The sequence below is a fragment of the Schistocerca nitens genome, chromosome 8 (genome assembly GCF_023898315.1).
Source record: "Schistocerca nitens isolate TAMUIC-IGC-003100 chromosome 8, iqSchNite1.1, whole genome shotgun sequence".
NCBI lineage: Eukaryota > Metazoa > Arthropoda > Insecta > Orthoptera > Acrididae > Schistocerca > Schistocerca nitens.
Genome location: NC_064621.1, coordinates 356,329,585 through 356,349,929, shown reverse-complemented (window position 1 = coordinate 356,349,929; position 20,345 = coordinate 356,329,585). Strand labels below are relative to the sequence as shown.

Genomic DNA, 20,345 nt, shown 5'->3' with positions numbered 1-20,345 from the left:
GTGAAGTGCGGGCAACAGGTGGTACAGCGAGTACAACTTTCTTGAGAAACTGTGCGAACTTAGTAGTCTTGTAATCTGACTGGCTGCCATGACAGATGGAGCGATTAACCTCGGGATGCGCACGAAAATACTACTATCATTTATTAATCTTTGTTCAAGTGTAATTCAGATCTCATTGGTAATTATAGGGGAAACCTCTCAACAGTAAGCTATCGTCCACTGAGTCTACATTTCGTACACAAACGCGTTTTCGACTTTGTGAATGAAATCGTCGTAGTTGGTGTCTACCTTGAAACGTCTTCCAATTGAGATTTTTTAGCATTTCTGCGAAGCTCTTCCGTAAATCAGACAAACCTGGAACCAACCACTCGATCTGTCCTTATCTGTACACGTTCACTGATTTGTGTCCTATGTTGTGCAGGTTCCACACACTTGATTAGGAAGGGTCAATCGAGCGCTTTGTACGCAACAATGAGCAGAAATCTTGACATAAGTTAGCCAGCCAAGAGCTGGGAGCGGTATGGTGCCAGGCCACAAAAGAACGTAACGCTTCATCCAGAAGAGAGAAATGTATTTAAGCGAACTGATATTATGAATTCCCTTTAACACGTAAAATCTGACAAACACAAATATGCAATGGTGTATGGAACGACGTTACTGGGGAAAGGAATGGCATCAGACAGTGTTTTCGTACGAATCCAGGTCCTGTTTGTTCGAAAATGATGGTCGACTTTTGGTTCGCAGCAGACAGGGGGAGCGGCATCACAGTGACTGCATTCGCATAAGTCATACAGCGTCAACTCAGGGCATTATGGAGTGGGGTGCCATTGGGTACAACCACAAATCACTATTGGTGCATGTCCAGGGCAGTGTAACAAATGTGACCTACGTAAATGACATCCCACGACCCGTAGCCATAGCCTTTCTGCACAACACTCATGACGCTATTTTTCAGCAAGACAATGCACGACAATATGTTGTTGCTCGAACACGCACCTTTTTGGTGGCACAAGATGTCAGCCTTTTGCCTTGGCCTACCAGATTACCAGATTTGTCGCCAATCGGAAGCTGTGGGATATGGCGAAACGATGGGTGCAGCGCTGTGACTCAACGTCAACCACCACATGAATTTTGGAACCAGGTGGATGGATGTAGCATGGATGGCTATACCACAGGACGCCATTCGCGCCTTACACTCGTCGATGTCATCAGGCATGGAATGACTTATCAAATCTCATTGCGGACCCTTTGTTTAACAGACAACAGGACACATACCGAGGTGACTGAAATACTGCTCATTCCTGCAGAACATACTAACGTACATGTCCTGTGAATACAAACGTCCTATCTTTAATCTGAACTTGAGTGTACTTCTTTATGGATCACAGCATCAGCTGCAAAACATATGAGGTTGCTGTTAATGTTCTCTTTTGCATATTTCATTGTGTCCGAGCTTCTGCACGTGAGGTTATCTAGAGTAGCGCGTTAAATGTTTTCTGATAACCTTCTTCAAATTAAGGTACGTGAACTCTAAGCAGAACATTTCCACACTTTCGTTCTCACCGTTCGATCATAAATGGCCGTTCCAATTTGCACCAGTCCCGTGTCGCTGCTGCAGGCATTTGATGAATTTAGCTGATCTGAGTTAACCGATGGGAATGGCGCAACCCAAGTGGATAGACTGGTATCCACCGAACGAGTTTCCACTGCTTGGCATTCGTTTACTTTCTGCAGTGTCTCTTAAAGCGCGCCGGATTTATAATCTCAGCGTTTCTAATAATTTCTCAAACAATGCGTACGTTAAGGTTTTTTGTCACTGGCGGGATTTGAAACTTCGATTATCTGCTGTATAAAGTTACACCGGTATTTAGAACAAGCGAGGTTAAGGCATGGTTAAGACATGGGATGAAAGGATGATGTTTCAAATTTATGTACAACAGTTCTGATTTAAAGTTTGAGAGATATCACTAGATGTCACCCTGCGGGACGCTGCAACAGCACAGATCAGATTTTCTCATCATAGCCTCGTTATTCACAAGCAGTCGAAACCTGAACCTTTTTTGAGAAAAAGTTAATACAACGTCACTTGAAAAAGTAAACTAATATAGCTCCGACAGCAAACTTGTTCCCATGTTGTGACCGCCCCATTATAATAAAGGAGGACGTCCTTCGCAAAGACGGCGAGGAGAGAAATATGTGGAAAAGATTCATTAAAAGAAGAGACAGGATGGTGGGACACCTGTTAAGACATACGACAGTAACTTGCATGGTACTAGGGTCGTAAAGGGAAAAACCTGTAGGGGAAGACAGAGACTGGAATATACCCAACAAATAATCCAGAGGTCGTTGGGTATTTGTGAAACATGAAATCTGCCATGAGCAATTTAAAGGAAAGGAAGAAAAGTTAGCTTGTAGCGTCTCTTCAACGACTAGTTCTTCTTAAGGAATCATCCCTCGATTCAGCGTAATCGGTTTGAGAAGCTGAAGAAAAACTAAATCTGGAGAGTGCTGCTGCTACCAATAATTTTTACTATGACGTCACCGACAAGAGGCTGCACTGAGACTCTAGCTGTTAAAAAAGTATGTTTTCTTCCATGAGTCATATCGCTGTGCCGTCTTTCATCCCCTTGTGTCCTCTGTAGATCTCTGCGCCTCTGTAGCGCCCTTTAGTATGTGGCCCTCAAGCTGTCTCTCTTTTCAGCATATTTTCTCTCTATCTTTTGTTATACAGGCTGTAATGGGTATAAGTACAGATACTTTTACATGTATTACCTTAATACCGACAGTTTCCTTTACTATATTGTTTTAGTTTGATTTGATTTTGAACTGGCTTGGTAGCAACCTTGCTGTCTTTCAGCTTTGAGTGACTTTGCGCTGCGAGAGAAACTAACTATATCTGCCTGCGATAATACAACCTGAATTTGGCCCTGTTTTATGATATTTCTAAAAAGGTAAAAATTTATTAAATCCTGAACTTCACTGTTATATCTGTAACTAAATAACGTGTGTTAATTATCTGCCTAATAATGCTATTCTTAAAATGATCCCGGTGCGATGATAATTTTCGTAGCAAACTGAACCTGAAATGAAAATGTCTTACCTCATAGTGGGCTTGGGTACGTGGTGCTTGCTTCTCTCTGTGCGCTAGCTGCAAATTTCTAACAACTGTTGCTGAGAGCTTAGTGCAATGCTCCAAACAACAAGTAAACTGTTTTATACCCATCATTGAGTGAGACATGCTTTAAATAAAACTGACTTGGAGCGAAGATACGGCCCATGCTCTTGGGTGAAATATAACGGACTGTTTTTAAATTATCTGATATATTATTACTTGTACGAAATTCATGTTACAAATCTCATTACCATTGCCAAAGTGCAACATTAATATCAAACTCTTACTCTCACAAAAGTCAAACAAATAATTGATAAACATAAAAAATATCTTACAGTGAAAATTACACAATCCTTCATGAAAAATCTAAAGCTGCCTGATATGGATGTCTCATTCAACAATGAATCCTAACTATGCACGATTGCGTATCACTAAATAAAAAATATTACCTTCATTCCTCTTCACAATCTTGTTTAATATCTTTACATCTCATCTCATTCTAAATCACTAATCAAATCCTTGTTCTCTGTTTCACAATATTAAAACAAAAATCATTTTACTTAAACATAGATGCACTTAACTTTACGTCAACATTATCATGAGTACTTCGCTCGGCGTCTTTCTCACTACTACGCAAACGATAGAACCCCTTCACTCCTCGCTGGAAAAAAAAAAAAGAGGGAGAGAGAGACATTTCTCCACGACAGATTTACTCGGTTCAAAATTGTCACTTAGCGTTTGAGACATCCAAAGTATGTACAAATTCCGGAAATGCAAATAACAAACTCTCAATAGACCTGTTTCAATGCGTGCACACATCGGTGTGTTTGTTGTATTTTCTGTGCATCGAAAAATCTTCCCACAAACTTTCTGACCCGATGTTTTCTGCACAGTTGTACTGCACTACTAAACGGACTACGCCTGTCAGTATAGACTTCCCATTTTGCGTCCATGTGCCCACCAACACCTGACCTGCTGGCCAGGGAAAAATAAGCATTAATGGCTTGCTCTTGCCACATGTTCTTGGAGGTAGTAACCAAGCTAAAAACATATGACACATAATGGCTATAATTGTTCTTCTGCAGGTGACGTTAATATTGATGTAATGTTGTTTAGTACACCTTCTGCAGTCACCAACAGCGGTTGCACTTACACCGTGTATTTTGAAAGTCATCACCTTCCTCGGATTATATGCTGGCATGAAATAATTACATAGTCGGAACTTAACTAAACTGATACTCTTGTATTGTGCGATATGTTGATTGCAATTTCACCCTTATGCGAGCTTATTTTCAGTATTTTCAGTACAAGAAAATTCGATGCCTACAGATGAAGAATAGTGTGAATGCATGATGACTGTTGGGCGTTAGTAATGTTAGTGGAACTTTACAAGTGGAGATCGCAACATAGCGCACCCAGATAACACGGACGAGCAATTTAACGCCGTCTTAGAACTTTAAGAAAGGTAAAAACGACGTAAGCGACATAGGAGAATCATGCTGCTAAACAGCACAAACAGGTGTCCATATCGCAGTGACTGAAGCACAAGTGGTGACGAGATTGACCTAGGACAAACTCATCCCAAGAAGAGTAGGCACTGGCTCTTCCACAAGGACTGCACAACTAAATCCAACGGGATTTTTCGACTAGCTGTCACGAATAGATGGACGAAATCTGGACATAAGTTACAGTCAGTGTCACCACGAAACACCGGGAGAACATTGCTAGAAGCTGTGTTGAGATCTCGGGTTGCACACGACAAAAAACAGAGAGTTACTCGGTGTACAGTCAGAGTCAACTGGGACATTGTGTGGCTTCTTGCGGTGTTCAGCGATGACTATCGCTCTTATTTGTGGTGGTCAATCGATGACAATGTGTCCCTACTCGACCTGTTGAAAGGTCACAGGAAGCAGCGATTCTCTAGACTAGACACTTGCATCTCCAGGAACTGGACCTGTCAACAGGACCAGTTTGGTAAATGTAGAAAGGAGGGTCGCTACTGGCAAGAATGGGAAACCTGTTTTCATATCCTTCGTGGTAAGCGTACTAAAAGCGAATTTCAGAAGGAAAACGTGAGATATCACTGGAACCCTGAAGTTCACACAGCAAACGCGACTGAGGAATGTAGACTCCCCCTTATTTGTCGCCCATAGGGCATGTCTGGGACGCCACGCAAAGGTGTATACTGTCAGACGCGTATCCAAGGTTCGGTCCGGGAGGGGGGCGGCTTCACAGCTCTTCACTGTATCTCCCCTCGCCATAATACATACGCTGTCTGGTGGAAAGTACGTGGACACCTTTTCTTTCTTTTCTTTTTGAGTAGTCAGTCTTCTGACCGGTCTGATGCGTCCCACCATGAATTCCCCTCCCGTGCCAACCTCTTCATCTCAGAGTAGCAATTGCAACCTACGTCCTCAACTATTTTCCGGGTGTCTTTCAGTCTCTGTCTTCCTCTGCAGTTTTTACTCTTTACAGCTCCCTCTGGTCTAAGCTTCTATGGAACCAAACTGCTGAGGTTACCGGTCCCTCCCTCTGGTACCATGGAAGTTAGTCCCCGATGTCTTAACACGTTTTCTATTGTCCTGTCCCTCCTTCTTGTCAGTGTTTTTTATAATTTCCTTTTCTCGCCTATTCCGCGGAGAACCTCCTGATCAGTCCATCTAATTTTCGACATTTTTCTGCAGCACCACATCTCAAATGCTTCGATTCTCTTTCTGTCATACAGTGCTGTGCTCCAGACGTACATTCTCAGAAATTTCTCCAAATCAAGGCCTATGTATGATATTAGTATACTTCTCTTGGCCAGGAATGCCCTTTTTGCCAGTACTAGTCTGCTTTTGATGTCCTCCTCGTTCCGTCCGTCGTGGGTTAGTTTGCTGTCTACGCAGCAGAATTCCATAACTTTATCTACTTCGTGATCACCAGCTACGATGTTAATTTTTTCGCTGTTCTCATTTCTGCTACTTCTCATAACCTTCGTCTTTCTCCGATTTACTCTCAATCCATATTCTGCATTCATTACACCTTTCATTCCTTTCAACAGGTGCTGTAATTCTTCTTCACTTACACCGAGGAAAGAAATGTCATTAGCGAATCTTAACACTGATACCCTTTCACTTTGAATTTTAACCCCACTCTTGAAGCTTTTTTTCAGTTCCTTCCTTGCTTCTCCGATGTATAGTTTTAACAGCAGGAACGGAAGACTACATCCCTCTCTTACACCCTTTTTAACCCTCTAGTGAAATGCGTGACACACGGGCCAAACTGGGTTTGAAGTGCTGCAGAGAGTATCGTGTGCTTCCTTTCTGCTTGATACCTGCGTGACACATCTATTAACGCTTCAAGTGCAATCTCTGGTGGTGTTCATATCAATCAGTGGTGCGGACAAAGCTGCTGTCAACAGCCATGGCACGCCAGGTAACATTGTTGCATTCATTGTCTTCATATTATTGAAGTTTTTTGACTGAAGAACGATGAGCAATAGCAAGTGTAATAGACCACACAGGGTGATTCGTTGTAGTGAGATGGTACGACAACAGACTTGTTACTCTGCTGTCATCTTTCGGTGATGTTGAGCCCCTGGATCCGGCAAATAGGTGGGACAAATCACAAAGAGAATATGTGCAAGTCCCAAGAACAGATGTTATCTCAGCCTACAACACCTGTATGGTTGGTATTGATCTGATCAACAAACTATCATCACTATAAAAATACCACATGAAATCAAAGTGGTGCTATTTATACAACTCCTGGCACACACAGTTGCCTTAGTCAACAGTTGGCTCAAATACCGTAAGGACTGCAAGTTTCTTTGCGAACTACACGTTTCACTGCGCAAGTTCCAAGCAGAAATTGTGGGTGGACTATATTGGCAGAGAAAGACAAATCAAAGCGAGCACGTCCAAATGAAGGTGACATGTCAAAAAAGAAAAAGAGCGCTGCGACAACAGTTCTGCCAGTTGTAGGCTGACAAAAGAACAAATATGATCATTGGCATGTATGGAAGTAAAGAAGAGGACGATGCAAGATGTGTGTGAAGACGGTATCATATAAGTGGTGTGAAAAACGTGAAGCATTTTTGTGCTTAAATAAAGACAGAAATTGTTTCAGAAGATTTCATACATAGAAACTGATAAATTGATTTGGCTAATAATTTCAGATGCTGTTTTCTATTTTATTGTGAAAAGGTGTTAACAATTTTGCATAATATACTCTTAAGTGAATCATCTGCTTTTTTGTAGCATATAACGACCAGGCTGTGAGATATACATGGTGACTTGCTGTTGTATGTTAATAATGTCATTTACTTCATACTATATGTAATAATTATAAATAAATGCATTTAAAAGTAGACTGGCGTTAATATATTGATTTTTCAAAACAGGATATTCCATAAAAATAAGAATAAAGGAGGTTTTGGAACTAGAACCTTTAAATTAAAATATAATCCTAACAAAATGTCCTACCATCCAGCATTTTATGCTGTGTTTTCCCCGGTGTGACAAACGTGTCACATTAAAATATTAGAGAGGAAAATTTCAAAAGAGAATTGCACATTAAATCGTGAAAAGAAGCAATAATAAGAGGTTTTGGTGAAATAAAAATTTTTATGACTTTGGGAAATGGTGTTGGGCATTATAGGGTTAATCTGCGCATGTCGTTCTTGGTCGTCCACTCTTATTATTCCCTCTTGGCTCTTTTACATATTATACATTACTCGTCTCTCCCTATAGCTTACCCCTACTTGTATTTTTCACAGGATTTAGGACATCTTACACCGTTTTACACTGTCGAACGGTTTTTCCAGGTCGACAAATTCCACGAACGTGTTTTGATTTTCCTTCAGTCTTGCTTCCATTATCAACCGCAACGTCAGAACTGCCTTTCTGGTGCCTTTACCTTCCCTAAAGCCAGTCTGATCGTCATCTAACAGATCCTCAGCTTTCTTTTCCATTTTTCTGTACATTATTCTTGTCAGCAACTTGATTGCACGAACTGTTAAGCTGATTGTGCGATAATTTTTCCGAAATTCTGGCGGATTATCGCCAGTAAAACATTCTACACACCAACGTGAATAATAGTTTTGCTGCTACTTCCCCCAACGTTTTTGTAAATTCCGATGGAATGTTATATATCCTTTTTGCCTGATTTGATTTTAAGTATTCCAAAGCTCTTCTAAATTCTGATTCTAATACTGGAACGCCTATCTCTTCCCTATCGACTTCTGTGTCTTCTTCTGTCACGTCGTCAGGTAAGTCCTCCCCCTCAAAGAGGCAACCAATGTACCCTTTTCACATATCCACACCCTCCTCTGCACTTAACAATGGAACTTAAATTAACTCTTAATGTTACTGCCCCTGTTTTTTTAAATTTCTACGAAGTATTGCTTTGTCTTTTCTATAAGATCATACAGTCTATCCAACAAACATTTCTTTTGCGATTTCTTTGCATTTTTTATGTAAACATGTAACCTTAGCATATCGCCTTAGCATTCCAGCGCTTACTATTTGGTTCATTCGTAAGTGACTTGTGTTTCTGTATTCCTAAGTTTCCTCAACATTTTCGTATTTGATTTTCCGTCGATCAACTGAAGAATTTCGTCTGTTATCCACGGCTTCTTCGCAGTTACCATCCTTGTACCTATGTTTTTCTCTCCTGTGATTGCCCTTTTCAGCTGAACTGCCTACTGAACTGTTCATTATGGCCATATCTGTAGCCTCAGAGAACTTCAAGCGTAACTCTTCATTCCTTACACTTCCGAATGCCTATTCTTTGCACACTGATTCTTTCTTCCCTTAAGCTTCATCCTATTTTCGTCGTTACCAAACTGTGATCTGAATCTATATGTGACCGTGGGTACGCCTTACAATCCAATATCTGATTTCGGAATCTCTGCCTGACCGTGACGTAATACAACTGAAATCTTCCTGCATCTATCGGCATTTTCCAAGTATAACTCATCCGCTTGCGATTCTTGAAACAGCATTCGCTATTACCATCTGGAAATTGTGGCAGAATTAATTTAGTCTTTCTCCTCTATCATTCCTACATTCCCACTACCAAGCCCATATTCTCCCAGTAACCCTTTCTTCTGCTCCTTCCCCATCAACAACATTCCAGTCCCCCATGGCTATTAGATTTTCATCTCCCTTTAGGAATTGAATTACCCGTTCAATAGCCTCGTAAACTTTCTATATCTCTTCATCTTCCTCTTGCGACGACGGCATGTATACCTGAACTATCGTTGTCGGTGTTGGTTTACTGTCGGTTCTGATGGGAACAGGCTTAACAACGACCAATTCACAGCAATCACTCTCTACCCTACTTTCCTATTCATAACGAATCCTACTCTCGTTACACCATTTTTTATTGATACTGATATTACCCAATACTAGTCTGACCAGAAATGCTTGTCTTCTTTCGGTTTCACTTCACTGGCCCCCACCATATCCTTAACATTTCCTTTTCAGATTTTCTATTTTCCTCATCAGGCTCAAATTTCTGCTGACATTTCACGCACTGATTTGTAGAACATTACCCTTTTCTTAGTTATTTAGTCTTTTTCTTATGGTCACCTTCCCCTTGGCAGTCACCTCCCCGAGAACCGAATGGGTGACTAACGCGGAATGTTTTGCTAATAGAGAGGTCACATGACACGTTTTCAATGCAGGCCACATGTCCTTTGGATAAACATTATCTGCTTTTAATGCAGTGGTTTCCATTGCCTTCTGCATCATTTTACTGTTGATATGTGCTGATTCTTTTGTCTTTTACGGGCAGTTGACCGCCCCAAGGGCAAAAGAGTGCCCTGAACCTCAGTCCGCTCCTGCGTCCTCTTTGACAGAACCGTTGGCAGAATGAGGGTGACATCTTATGCCGGAAGTCTTCGTCCACCATTGCTGATGATTTTTATCCAAAATTTAAGGAGTGGCGTGGTTTTAACCGAGGACGTTTTGATTGCTAGTCGAAGATGCTACTCCAGACCATGGGTGCTACCTGTTAGCAGATGTTATATGGAATGTCTCTCCCTTTACCTCTATAAGATAACAGCTTTGCTAGAGGTACATCCAATGAGGCATCTGATGCCTGTGGAGGAATAGTAGGCCATTCTAAGGAGCTGGAAACAGAAGAGTTAGCATTGATAGACGCTGGAGTCTGGATCGAAATCGTGTTCTAGCTCATCCACTGTGTTCAGGTCTTGACTTCGGGCAGACTAGTCCTTTTCAGGAATGTTATAGTCCCCAAGCCATTTCCTCACAAATGCTGCCTGATGACAGGGTTATTATGCAGATACGTGTAGCAGCTATCTTGGAATTATATCTCTACTGTAGGCAGTGCACACTACCGTAAAATGTATCCACATGCTTCCGCATCTATTTCACCACGAAAAACGCCCCCATGTCGTTATTCACCCCCTCCGTATTTCACTGTTGGCACTATACATGACAGCAGGCATTGTTCTCCAAGACATTCGCCGAACCTAACTCATTCGCGAAACCCAAACCATTCCGTCGGATTGCCAAAGGGCAGCGCATGATTCATCACACCAAATCACTCGCTTCCAGTCATACACTGTCCAGTGGCGTTGGTCTCTACACCACCTCAACCGTCCCCCAGTACTGACTGCAGAAATGTATGGCTTGTAGGAGCTGCTCCACCGTTGTATCCCAGTCTTGTTACCTCCAAACGCATAGTCGTTGTGCTGGCTGGACTGCAGGTTTTAATACAAACTTAATATTTTCTTTGAATCCGTGTTTAGTACAGCACTTTTGTCTTTTTTGGAGTGGGGAGGCTAAGCCATGACTACCATGACACCCGCCCCCTCCCCATCCTGTTACTTTCACACCAGTCTCCATCCAGCAGTCTTCATGATGTTACACAGCACGTTATACAGGCATTGGAAGTTAGTTATCAAGATGACATTCGTGTTCGTGAGGGACACATCTCATACAGATGTAGGCGAAGGACATTAGTTCGAAATGTAACGAAAGTTTAATTATTTAATTTACGTTACGAGGTGTGGCTAGAAAAAAACCGGACTAGTACTGGTGAAACAATAAAACGAATGCAATAAGGCTGAAAGTCGCGTGGCCTATCACGTGACTCTCGCTCCGCCTACTGCTCGAGTTTCATCTGCCTCCTGCACTCAGTCTGCCCGTGGCGTCTGTTTTAAGTAGTTGACGTTTTGTCTGTGCGTCGGAAAGTGTTGAGTGTACAGAAAGAACAGCGTGTTAACATCAAATTTTGTTTCAAACTAGGAAAATCTGCAAGTGAAACGTTTGTAATGTTACAACAAGTGTACGGCGATGATTGTTTATCGCGAGCACAAGTGTTTGAGTGGTTTAAACGATTTAAAGATGGCCGCGAAGACACCAGTGATGACACTCGCACTGGCAGACCATTGTCAGCAAAAACTGATGCAAACATTGAAAAAATCGGTAAACTTGTTCGACACTTTCCTTGTCAACTCCTGTTAACTCAGACACTGCTCTGATTGTTAAACGGCGATCTTGTCGAACAAGTTTTCAATGTTTGCATCAGTTTTTGCTGACAATGGTCTGCCAGTGCGAGTGTCATCACTGGTGTCTTCGCGGCCATCTTTAAATCTTTTAAACCACTCAAACACTTGTGTTCGCGATAAACAATCATCGCCGTACACTTGTTGTAACATTACAAACGTTTCACTTGCAGATTTTCCTAGTTTGAAACAAAATTTGATGTTAACACGCTGTTCTTTCTGTACACTCAACACTTTCCGACGCACAGACAAAACGTCAACTACTTAAAACAGACGCCACGGGCAGACTGAGTGCAGGAGGCAGATGAAACTCGAGCGGTAGGCGGAGCGAGAGTCACGTGACGGGCCACGCGACTTTCAGCCTTATTGCATTCGTTTTATTGTTTCACGAGTACTAGTCCGGTTTTTTTATAGCCACACCTCGTATGTGATGATCATCCCAGAGTTTGATAACTATCAAAGCCATGGCCATGGCCTTTTGTGGTGTTGCAGGCACGGCGAGGACTGGCAGGCGTTTCGCAGCAGGGTGCAGCAGGCGATGCTACAGCCCAGGACAGCACGGCTCTACGTGGCGCCCATACAGCAGGCCGCGGAGGACCTGGTCCGCAGGTGAGTCTCTGCTCTGTCCAACACTCGTACTCGTGAAGTCACGACCAAGTTACGCCCGGGACACGCTGCGGCTTCTCCGCATGTAAGGCCTGTTTTTTTTTCTTTATTGTATTTCGATTCCCCCCGAAGGGGCGGGCTGGCAGCAGCTTATTACGCTGCTCTGCAGCCTAAAGACTTTTTAAAATATAAGGAGAAATTAAGAAACAATAAAAGCAGGCGACAAAATGGGGACTTAAAATTGTAAAACGGCGGAAAATTGGGGAAAGTTAAAACATAAAGTAAAGGGTTGGCAAAGCGAATAAAAATACACAGGATGCACACAGGTAACATAGTAGTCAGACAATTAAACAACATGGCGACAGTCTGGTTTCTGTTCGCAAGAGATATAAAATCACACCCAGCGACAGTATGATGGCCGTTCGCAACACTTCGGAAAAGACACATAACACTGGACACTCACTGTAAACACTGCACTAAAATGTCGGCACAAAGAGGACACACCATAGCCTAGGGCAGATGGGGGGGGGGTGGACCTGGACAAATGAGGGGAAAACAAGGAGAGAGGAGAGGAAAAACGAAAGGAGGGGTGGGGGACCAAAGGAGGGCAAGGACGCATAAGGGGGGAGGGGCAGGGCAGACACGAGAGGGAATGGGAAAAGGCAGAGGAGGGAAATGCAAAAGGACTTGGGGGATAGAAGGGGGGGCAGAGAGAGGGTAGGTGGGGACAAAGAGGATGGAAGGGGGGGAGAGGGAGCCTAAGAAAAGGATGGTGGAAAGGAGGGGGGTTTAGGATCAGAGTTGATAGGAGGGATAAATGGAGGGAGAGAGGCCATCATCAAGGAGGGGGAGTTGATGGAAGCCATCTTGGGAGTCTGCAGCTCGTGGTCGTGCGGTAGCGTTCTCGCTTCCCGCGCCTGGGTTCCCGGGTTCGATTCCCGGCGGGGTCAGGAATTTTCTCTGCCTCGTGATGACTGGGTGTTGTGTGATGTCCTTAGGTTAGTTAGGTTTAAGTAGTTCTAAGTTCTAGGGGACTGATGACCATAGATGTTAATTCCCATAGTGCTCAGAGCCATTTGAACCATCTTGGGAAAGGAGATGGAGTAGAGTGAAGACGTGGCAGGGGGCGGGGATGGGAGAGGCGAGGAGCAACCAGGGGGTGAGGGGGATCAAGGCGGCGGGAGGTGTAGAGTAAGCGGATATGTTCGAGGAACAGGAGCAGATGGGGGAAAGAAATGAGGTCATAGAGGATCCGCGTGGGGGACGGGAGGTGTATACGGAAGGCGAGATAAGACCTGTCTGTAAATACCTCTAAATGCAATATAATGCCCTTAATAAAGCCTGAGAACATACAGTTTCAACGTTACTGGTCAACTACGGGAGCCTGTAAAATCAAGTAAATAACACACTCTAGCACAAAAATAGAAAAGGAAACAGCACCAGGAAGGAGTTAGGCAAATTGGTCACATTCTAAAGTTGGCAGGGGTAAAATACATGGAGCGAAAGGCTATTTACAAGTTGTACAGAAACCAGATGGCAGTTATAAGAGTCGAGGGGCATGAAAGGGAAGCAGTAGTTTGGAAGGGAGTGAGACAGGGTTGTAGCCTCTCCCAGATGTTATTCAAACTGTATATTGAGCAAGCAGTAAAGGAAACAAAAGAAAAATTCGGAGTAGGTATGAAAATCCATGGAGAAGAAATAAAAACTTTGAGGTTCGCCGATGACATTGTAATTCTGTCAGAGACAGCAAAGGACTTGGAAGAGCAGTTGAACGGAATGGACAGTGTCTTGGAAGGAGGATATAAGATGAACAACAACAAAAGCAAAACGAGGTTAATCGAATGTAGTCGAATTACGTCGGGTGATGCTGAGGGAATTAGATTATGAAATGAGACACTTTAAGTAGTAAGTGAGTTTTGCTATTTGGGGAACAAAATAACTCAATAACTCATGATGGTCGAAGTAGAGAGGATATAAAATGTAGACTGGCAATGGCAAGGAAAGTGTTTCTGAAGAAGAGAAATTTGTTAACATCGAGTATAGATTTAAGTGTCAGGAAGTCGTTTCTGAAAGTATTTGTATGGAGTGTAGCCATGTATGGAAGTGAAACATGGACGATAAATAGTTTGGACAAGAAGAGAATAGAAGCTTTCGAAATGTAGTGCTACAGAAGAATGCCGAAGATTAGATGGGTAGATCACATAACTAATGAGGAGGTATTGAATAGAATTGGGGAGAAGAGGAGTTAGTGGCACAACTTGACAAGAAGAAGGGACCGGTTGGTAGGACATGTTTTGAGGCATCAAGGGATCACAAATTTAGCATTGGAGGTCAAAGTGGAGGGTAAAAATCGTAGGGGAGACCAAGACATGAATACAGTAAGCAGATTCAGAAGGATGTAGGTTTCAGTAATAACTGGGAGATGTAGAAGCTTGCACAGGATAGAGTAGCATGGAGAGCTGCATCAAACCAGTCTCAGGACTGAAGACCACAACAGCACAAAAGTAGAAAAGAAAATAGCACCACGAAGGAGTTAGGCAAACTGAACACAAATAGTTATTATACAGGTATGACACAAAAAGGCAGAACTGTAAACTTTGGCGGCCGATCGATGATTGTGTAACGCTGCAGCGCAATTTCACCGCGCAGTTGGCAAGGCTAGTTAACAGGGGCCACACCGATACCAGGGCATGAAGTCCTTTCGAATTTCATTTCTCGGATACAGTTGGACAGAAACCTCTAAGACGGCGCGTGATCAATATATGCAGATAGCATTTTAGAGGGGACGTGCAGTTGGTCTGAAAGAAGCCAGTGCCGGCCGCGGTGGTCTAGCGGTTCTAGGCGCTCAGTCAGGAACCGCGCCACCGCTACGGTCGCAGGTTCGAATCCTGCTTCGGGCATGGATGTGTGTGATGTCCTTAGGTTAGTTAGGTTTAAGTAGTTCTAAGTTCTAGGGGACTGATGGCCACAGATGTTAAGTCCCATAGTGCTCAGAGCTATTTGAACCATTTTGAAAAGAAGCCAGTTGGAGTAATCGACGAAACGCTAGTCATTTTGAATAGGATGTGATGCCACTACTCACCAATGTTAGCAGGAATGGGTGAACCGCGACCGTCAGCGTCAAGAAGGAAGCGGTTGACCTAGAGAGACGACAGAATCTTAGGACTGGACAACCGTCAGAGAGACACTCAGAGCTTTGCATTCATAATCACCGTCCAACATGCTTCATTGACGAAAGGACCATTACTAGGCGCCTCACAGAAATGGGGTTGCACTGATGAGTCACGCTTCGGACCGAGCTGCGACGATTTGATAGTAGCTGCCATCGGTGGCATCCTTACAGCACAGCGGTCCGTTGACGATATTCTGCGCACCGTTTTGTTGCCCTTTATGGCAATCCATTCTGAGCATTCAGCAAGGTTGCCCGGCCGCACTCGGCGAGAGTTTTTACTGCTAGCCTTCGTGCTTGCCAGACCCTACTTTGGCCAGCAGAGCCGCCGGATCTTTCCCTAAACTTAGAATGTTTCGAGCATTATGGAGAGGCTCTCCAACCAGCTCAGGATTTTGACGATCTAACGTGCCAGTTGGACAGAATTTGGTACGATGTCCTTCAAGAGGGCACCCAATAACACTACCAATCAATGCCAAGCCGAATAACTGCTTGCATAAGGGCCGAAAGTGGACCAACGCGTTATTGACTTGCTCAATTTGTGACTCTTTATCTTGAATAAATCAACTAATTTTTCTGAAATTGTAATAATTTGTTTGTCATTTGCATCACATCTATTGATTTCCGTCCCATTCTGATGATTCCTTCGTGGTGCGTCACATTTTTTGTCTTACGGTGTAAAAAGAAAATAATCGTCACTGTCAAATCGTCATTATTATGCGTTTTTACACTCACTGGTACATAAGGTTTTCTTCTCGACTTTGCCATGTAATGTCAAAACATTCATTCTGCTGCCTCGACTTTGACTCCCTTAGGACGCAGGTTTTTTGTTTGTTTGTTTGTTAGAATCCAGATAACCACGTCCTAGGTCTATTTCTCATGCTTTCGACCACTTACATGTTCTGATAATATCCATATCATTTACATTGTGCTCTTAATTCCATATTCCACTGTAGTTTCTTCCCTGATACATTTCGTTGTTTTCCTTTCGATCCTACTAATTTAGAACATGCCTCTCTCCATTCACTTTCGAAGTTACGACAATGTCTCACTGCCTTGTATCAAAGTTATTCACATGAAAATTATTCATTCTGATTGTACATTTTCCGTTTTCAAAACATCTAAATCTTTATTTTAAAACTCTATTTAGTTTCAGAAAAGCATTCAAGAATATTTCTAATCGTGTTAATTTCTTTTAAGGAGTGTACTGGACTGCGAGAAGGGGATGCAATTTCTCCTATTTTATTTAACTTAGGAAAGATCGGTCCACAGGGGATTAAAGTGCAGGGACGATGTTTACTAGACTTGTTTACGCAGATGATGAAGCAATAAGCAGGTTAAAAACAGAATTAATCATAAAAATGCAAAATTAGTATAAAATCGCCGAGAAAACAGGATTACGAGAGAGTGAAGAGAAGACAATTTCTGAAGTAAGAAAATCCGAAGACAGTTGAGCACTTCAAGTACTTAATTAGACTTCTTAGTAAAGACAACAGAACGGACATAGGAGTACATGCCCGCCTAAGTGTGCCTAACAACATATTTTTTAGTTATATCAATATTTTAACACATAAGAACCAACTTCGAAATTCACTTGTACCGAAACCTACTCTTACCGGTAACATTATACGGATTTGAAGCATTATTATTTATAAGTAAAGATGAAGAAAGAAACTTAATATTCGAAATGAAAATACTAAGTACAGTTTTCGGACTTGTAAGTGATGAAAATAACATGGAATGGAGGAGATGAAAAAAATGAAGAGCTACTGGAGTCTTACAAACACCACAACAACGTCGGAGTACTAGAGAACAGAAAGGTGAGCTGGACTGGTCACGTACCAAAAATGACGTGCCTAGACTAACTAGAATAGTATTATTCAGGACAATAGATGGAACGAGAGAAAGAGGAAGATGCAGAATTAGATGGCGATATATAACCAGATAGAGCACAGCTAGGAACAACAACTCCAAATGGACAGAAAGAAATGGAAGAAGCTCTAGAGAAGCTGTCTGATCGATGAGGCCCTTGTTAAATTTTTGCTGTCCATTCACTCATTATATCGATCTGCTCTACACACACACACACACACACACACACACACACACACACACAGACACAGACAGACACAAGCTTGCGCGTGCGCAATCAACTGAGTTCTGACTTCATTGTTAATTTTTTACTATTTTTCTTTGGATTTGTTTGTTATATGTAATCTTAATCTTTCGTAACTGACATTCATCTCTCCTTTCGTACTTGCTCTATGAGCTTCTTCCGTTCGCTGTAGAAACTTACCTACACTACAGTCTCGTCTGAACTAGTTGTCATCCATGTTTAACTTCCATACAGAGCTACACTCCATACAAATATCTTCAGATAATGCAGCCTAATACTTAAATTTATATTTGATATTAACAATTTTCTCTTCTCAGAAAGACTTTTCTTTCTATTGCCCCTCTACATTCTATCTACATCTACCTACGTCCACATAAATGCTCCGCAAGCCAGCGTAAGGAACATGGCGGAGGGTACCTTGCACCGCTACTAGTCATTTCCCTTCCTCTTCCACTCTCAAATAGAGTGAGGGAAAATCGGCTATCTATAAGCGTCCGTACGAGACCTAATTCCTCTTTGTGCTTGTTACGCGAAATGTAAATTAGTTGCTGCAGAATCGGTCTTCAGTCAGCTTGAAATGACACGTCTCAAATTTTCTCGATAGTGCCTCGCGAAAAGAAAGTCGTCTTCCTTCCAGAGAGTCTTATTGGAATTCACGAAGCATCTGTGTTACACTTACGTTATGATCGGATCTACAGGTCATAAATGTCGGTGTCCTCCTTTCATCCGATCTGATCGGCATCCCAAACCCTCGAGCAGTACTCAAGAGTGGGTCGCACTTGTGTTCTATATGTTGTCTTCTTTACAGCTGAACCATACTTTCCCAAAATTCTCCCACTTTTCTCGACCTTTCGCCCTCTCTATGCTTACGTACTCATTCCATTTCATATCGTTTTGCAACGGTACGCATAGATATTTAATCAATGTAATTGTGTCAAACAGCACGCCACTGATGCTGTGTTCGAACATTACAGAATTGTTTTTGCTACTCATTTGCGTTAAATTATATTTCTCTACGTTTATAGCACGCTGCCATTCATCACACCAATAGAAATTTTGTCCAAGTCATCACACATCTTCCTACAGTCACTCAACGACGACACCTTCACGTACACCATAGCATCAGCAGTAAAGAGCTGCAAATTGCTGCTTACCTTGCCCGTCAGATGATTTATGTATTCATATCCTCTGTACTACAATCAGTGCCTCAGTTCGAAATTCTGTGAGCATCAGCTGATTTATTCGACTACATTCCTCTACCCTAGTTTTTCCTTTTGTTGATTTCATCGTGAAACTTATTTTCAAGACAGCTACTCTTGAAAATCCTTTGCCGTATCTGACAGAATTACGGTGTCACTGTCAAGCCTCAGAGCCTTTTCTTCTTCACCGTGATCTTTGATATTATTTCGAAATATCTCTTCGTTTTCTGTACTGCTTACTCAACTAGAATAGCCTCGATGAGAGGTTACAATCATGTGTCGCTCCTTTCTCAACCACTGCGTTCCTTTGATACACCTAGATTCTTATAATAGCTTATATCTTAAGTAATATTCTTATAACTCCTTATATCTTAAATTTTCGAGGAACTGCACGAAGATAAAGCCGGGAGTTTGCGAATTCATTGGAGGCTTTGTGTGGTGAGAGTCAGTGAGAAAGGATCGCAAATTCGCTAAGTACAATGACTTTTTTGAGCCGTGGATCGCGAAATGTGATACAAATGGTTATGTTGGAGATAGAAGTAACTGTGTACCGCACTTGAAGATATTTTCAGCTACTTGTGAAGGAGGAAAGTTGTGCGTCAATTAAAAAGAAGGCGCTACCTGTTTCAGCCACCGTTGCTCAGACTGGCAAATGAGCAGTTGTTGACTCTGAATTCTCAGAAGAATATCCAGTGTACTACCTTAATTGCTAATCACTTTAGATGTTTAGACATCAATTAGCTTCATGTAGCAGCATCAGTCTAGCAGCAGATAGAGCAAGAAGCACTTATCTTTCCCATTGAAGGACGAACACCCGTCGATGGCCGAGACCACGAACTAGGTTTAGTGGCTCAACCGCAAGCGGCCATGTGACCACCGTCAAAGGAAGTGGGGTAACAAGGGTGATGGTGATATGGCCCTACCACAGAGCAGGCAGAAGTCAGTTCTGTTTGGGCAGCCAACTCCAGCAGATCATCGTCAGCTACGATAAGTCACCGTCATCTCACCGCAAATACCGCGGGACTCTGATTATGACATTATTCCGTTGAACTCTAGCGAATTCGCCGCTCACCTTGCTATACGAGGTGCGGCTAGAAAAAAACCGGACTGATGCTGGAAAAAACATTTATTTACAATTATTTACAATTTCATGTTATCTCCTTCAATGTACTCTCCTCCTCGGTCTCTACACCGCTCCATACGAATTTTCCACTGTTCATAGCAATGCTGCAGATCATTTTCGGTAAGTCCATACATTACTTCCGTCGCTTTTTCTTTTGCTGCTTCAACAGTCTCAAATCTAGTTCCTTTCAAAGCTGACTTGACTTTAGGGAAAATAAAAAAGTCACAGGGGGCCAAATCAGGTGAGTAGGGTGGATGATCTAAGATGGGAATGTTGTGTTTTGCCAAAAACGTCTTCACTGACAACGCACTGTGAGCTGGGGCATTGTCTTGGTGAAGGATCCATGACTTTTTTCTCCACAAATCGTTCCGTTTTCTCCGTACTCGCTCACGTAGGGTAGCCAGGACGCTAATGTAGTAATGCTGATTCACTGTTTGTCCCTCTGGTACCCAATCAATGTGCACAATCCCTTTGCCTTGAATTTCGATTTTGACATTCGTGC

General features: G+C 42.5%; 1 protein-coding gene across 1 annotated transcript in view; it reads left to right on the top strand.

The window, feature by feature from the left end:
* Positions 1–20,345, top strand: part of LOC126198820 (probable cytochrome P450 301a1, mitochondrial) — a 284,658-nt gene that overhangs the window by 135,745 nt on the left and 128,568 nt on the right. The window contains exon 4 of the mRNA XM_049935391.1: positions 12,123–12,239. Coding sequence (XP_049791348.1) covers positions 12,123–12,239 — 117 coding nt within the window. The remainder of the gene's footprint in view (positions 1–12,122; positions 12,240–20,345) is intronic.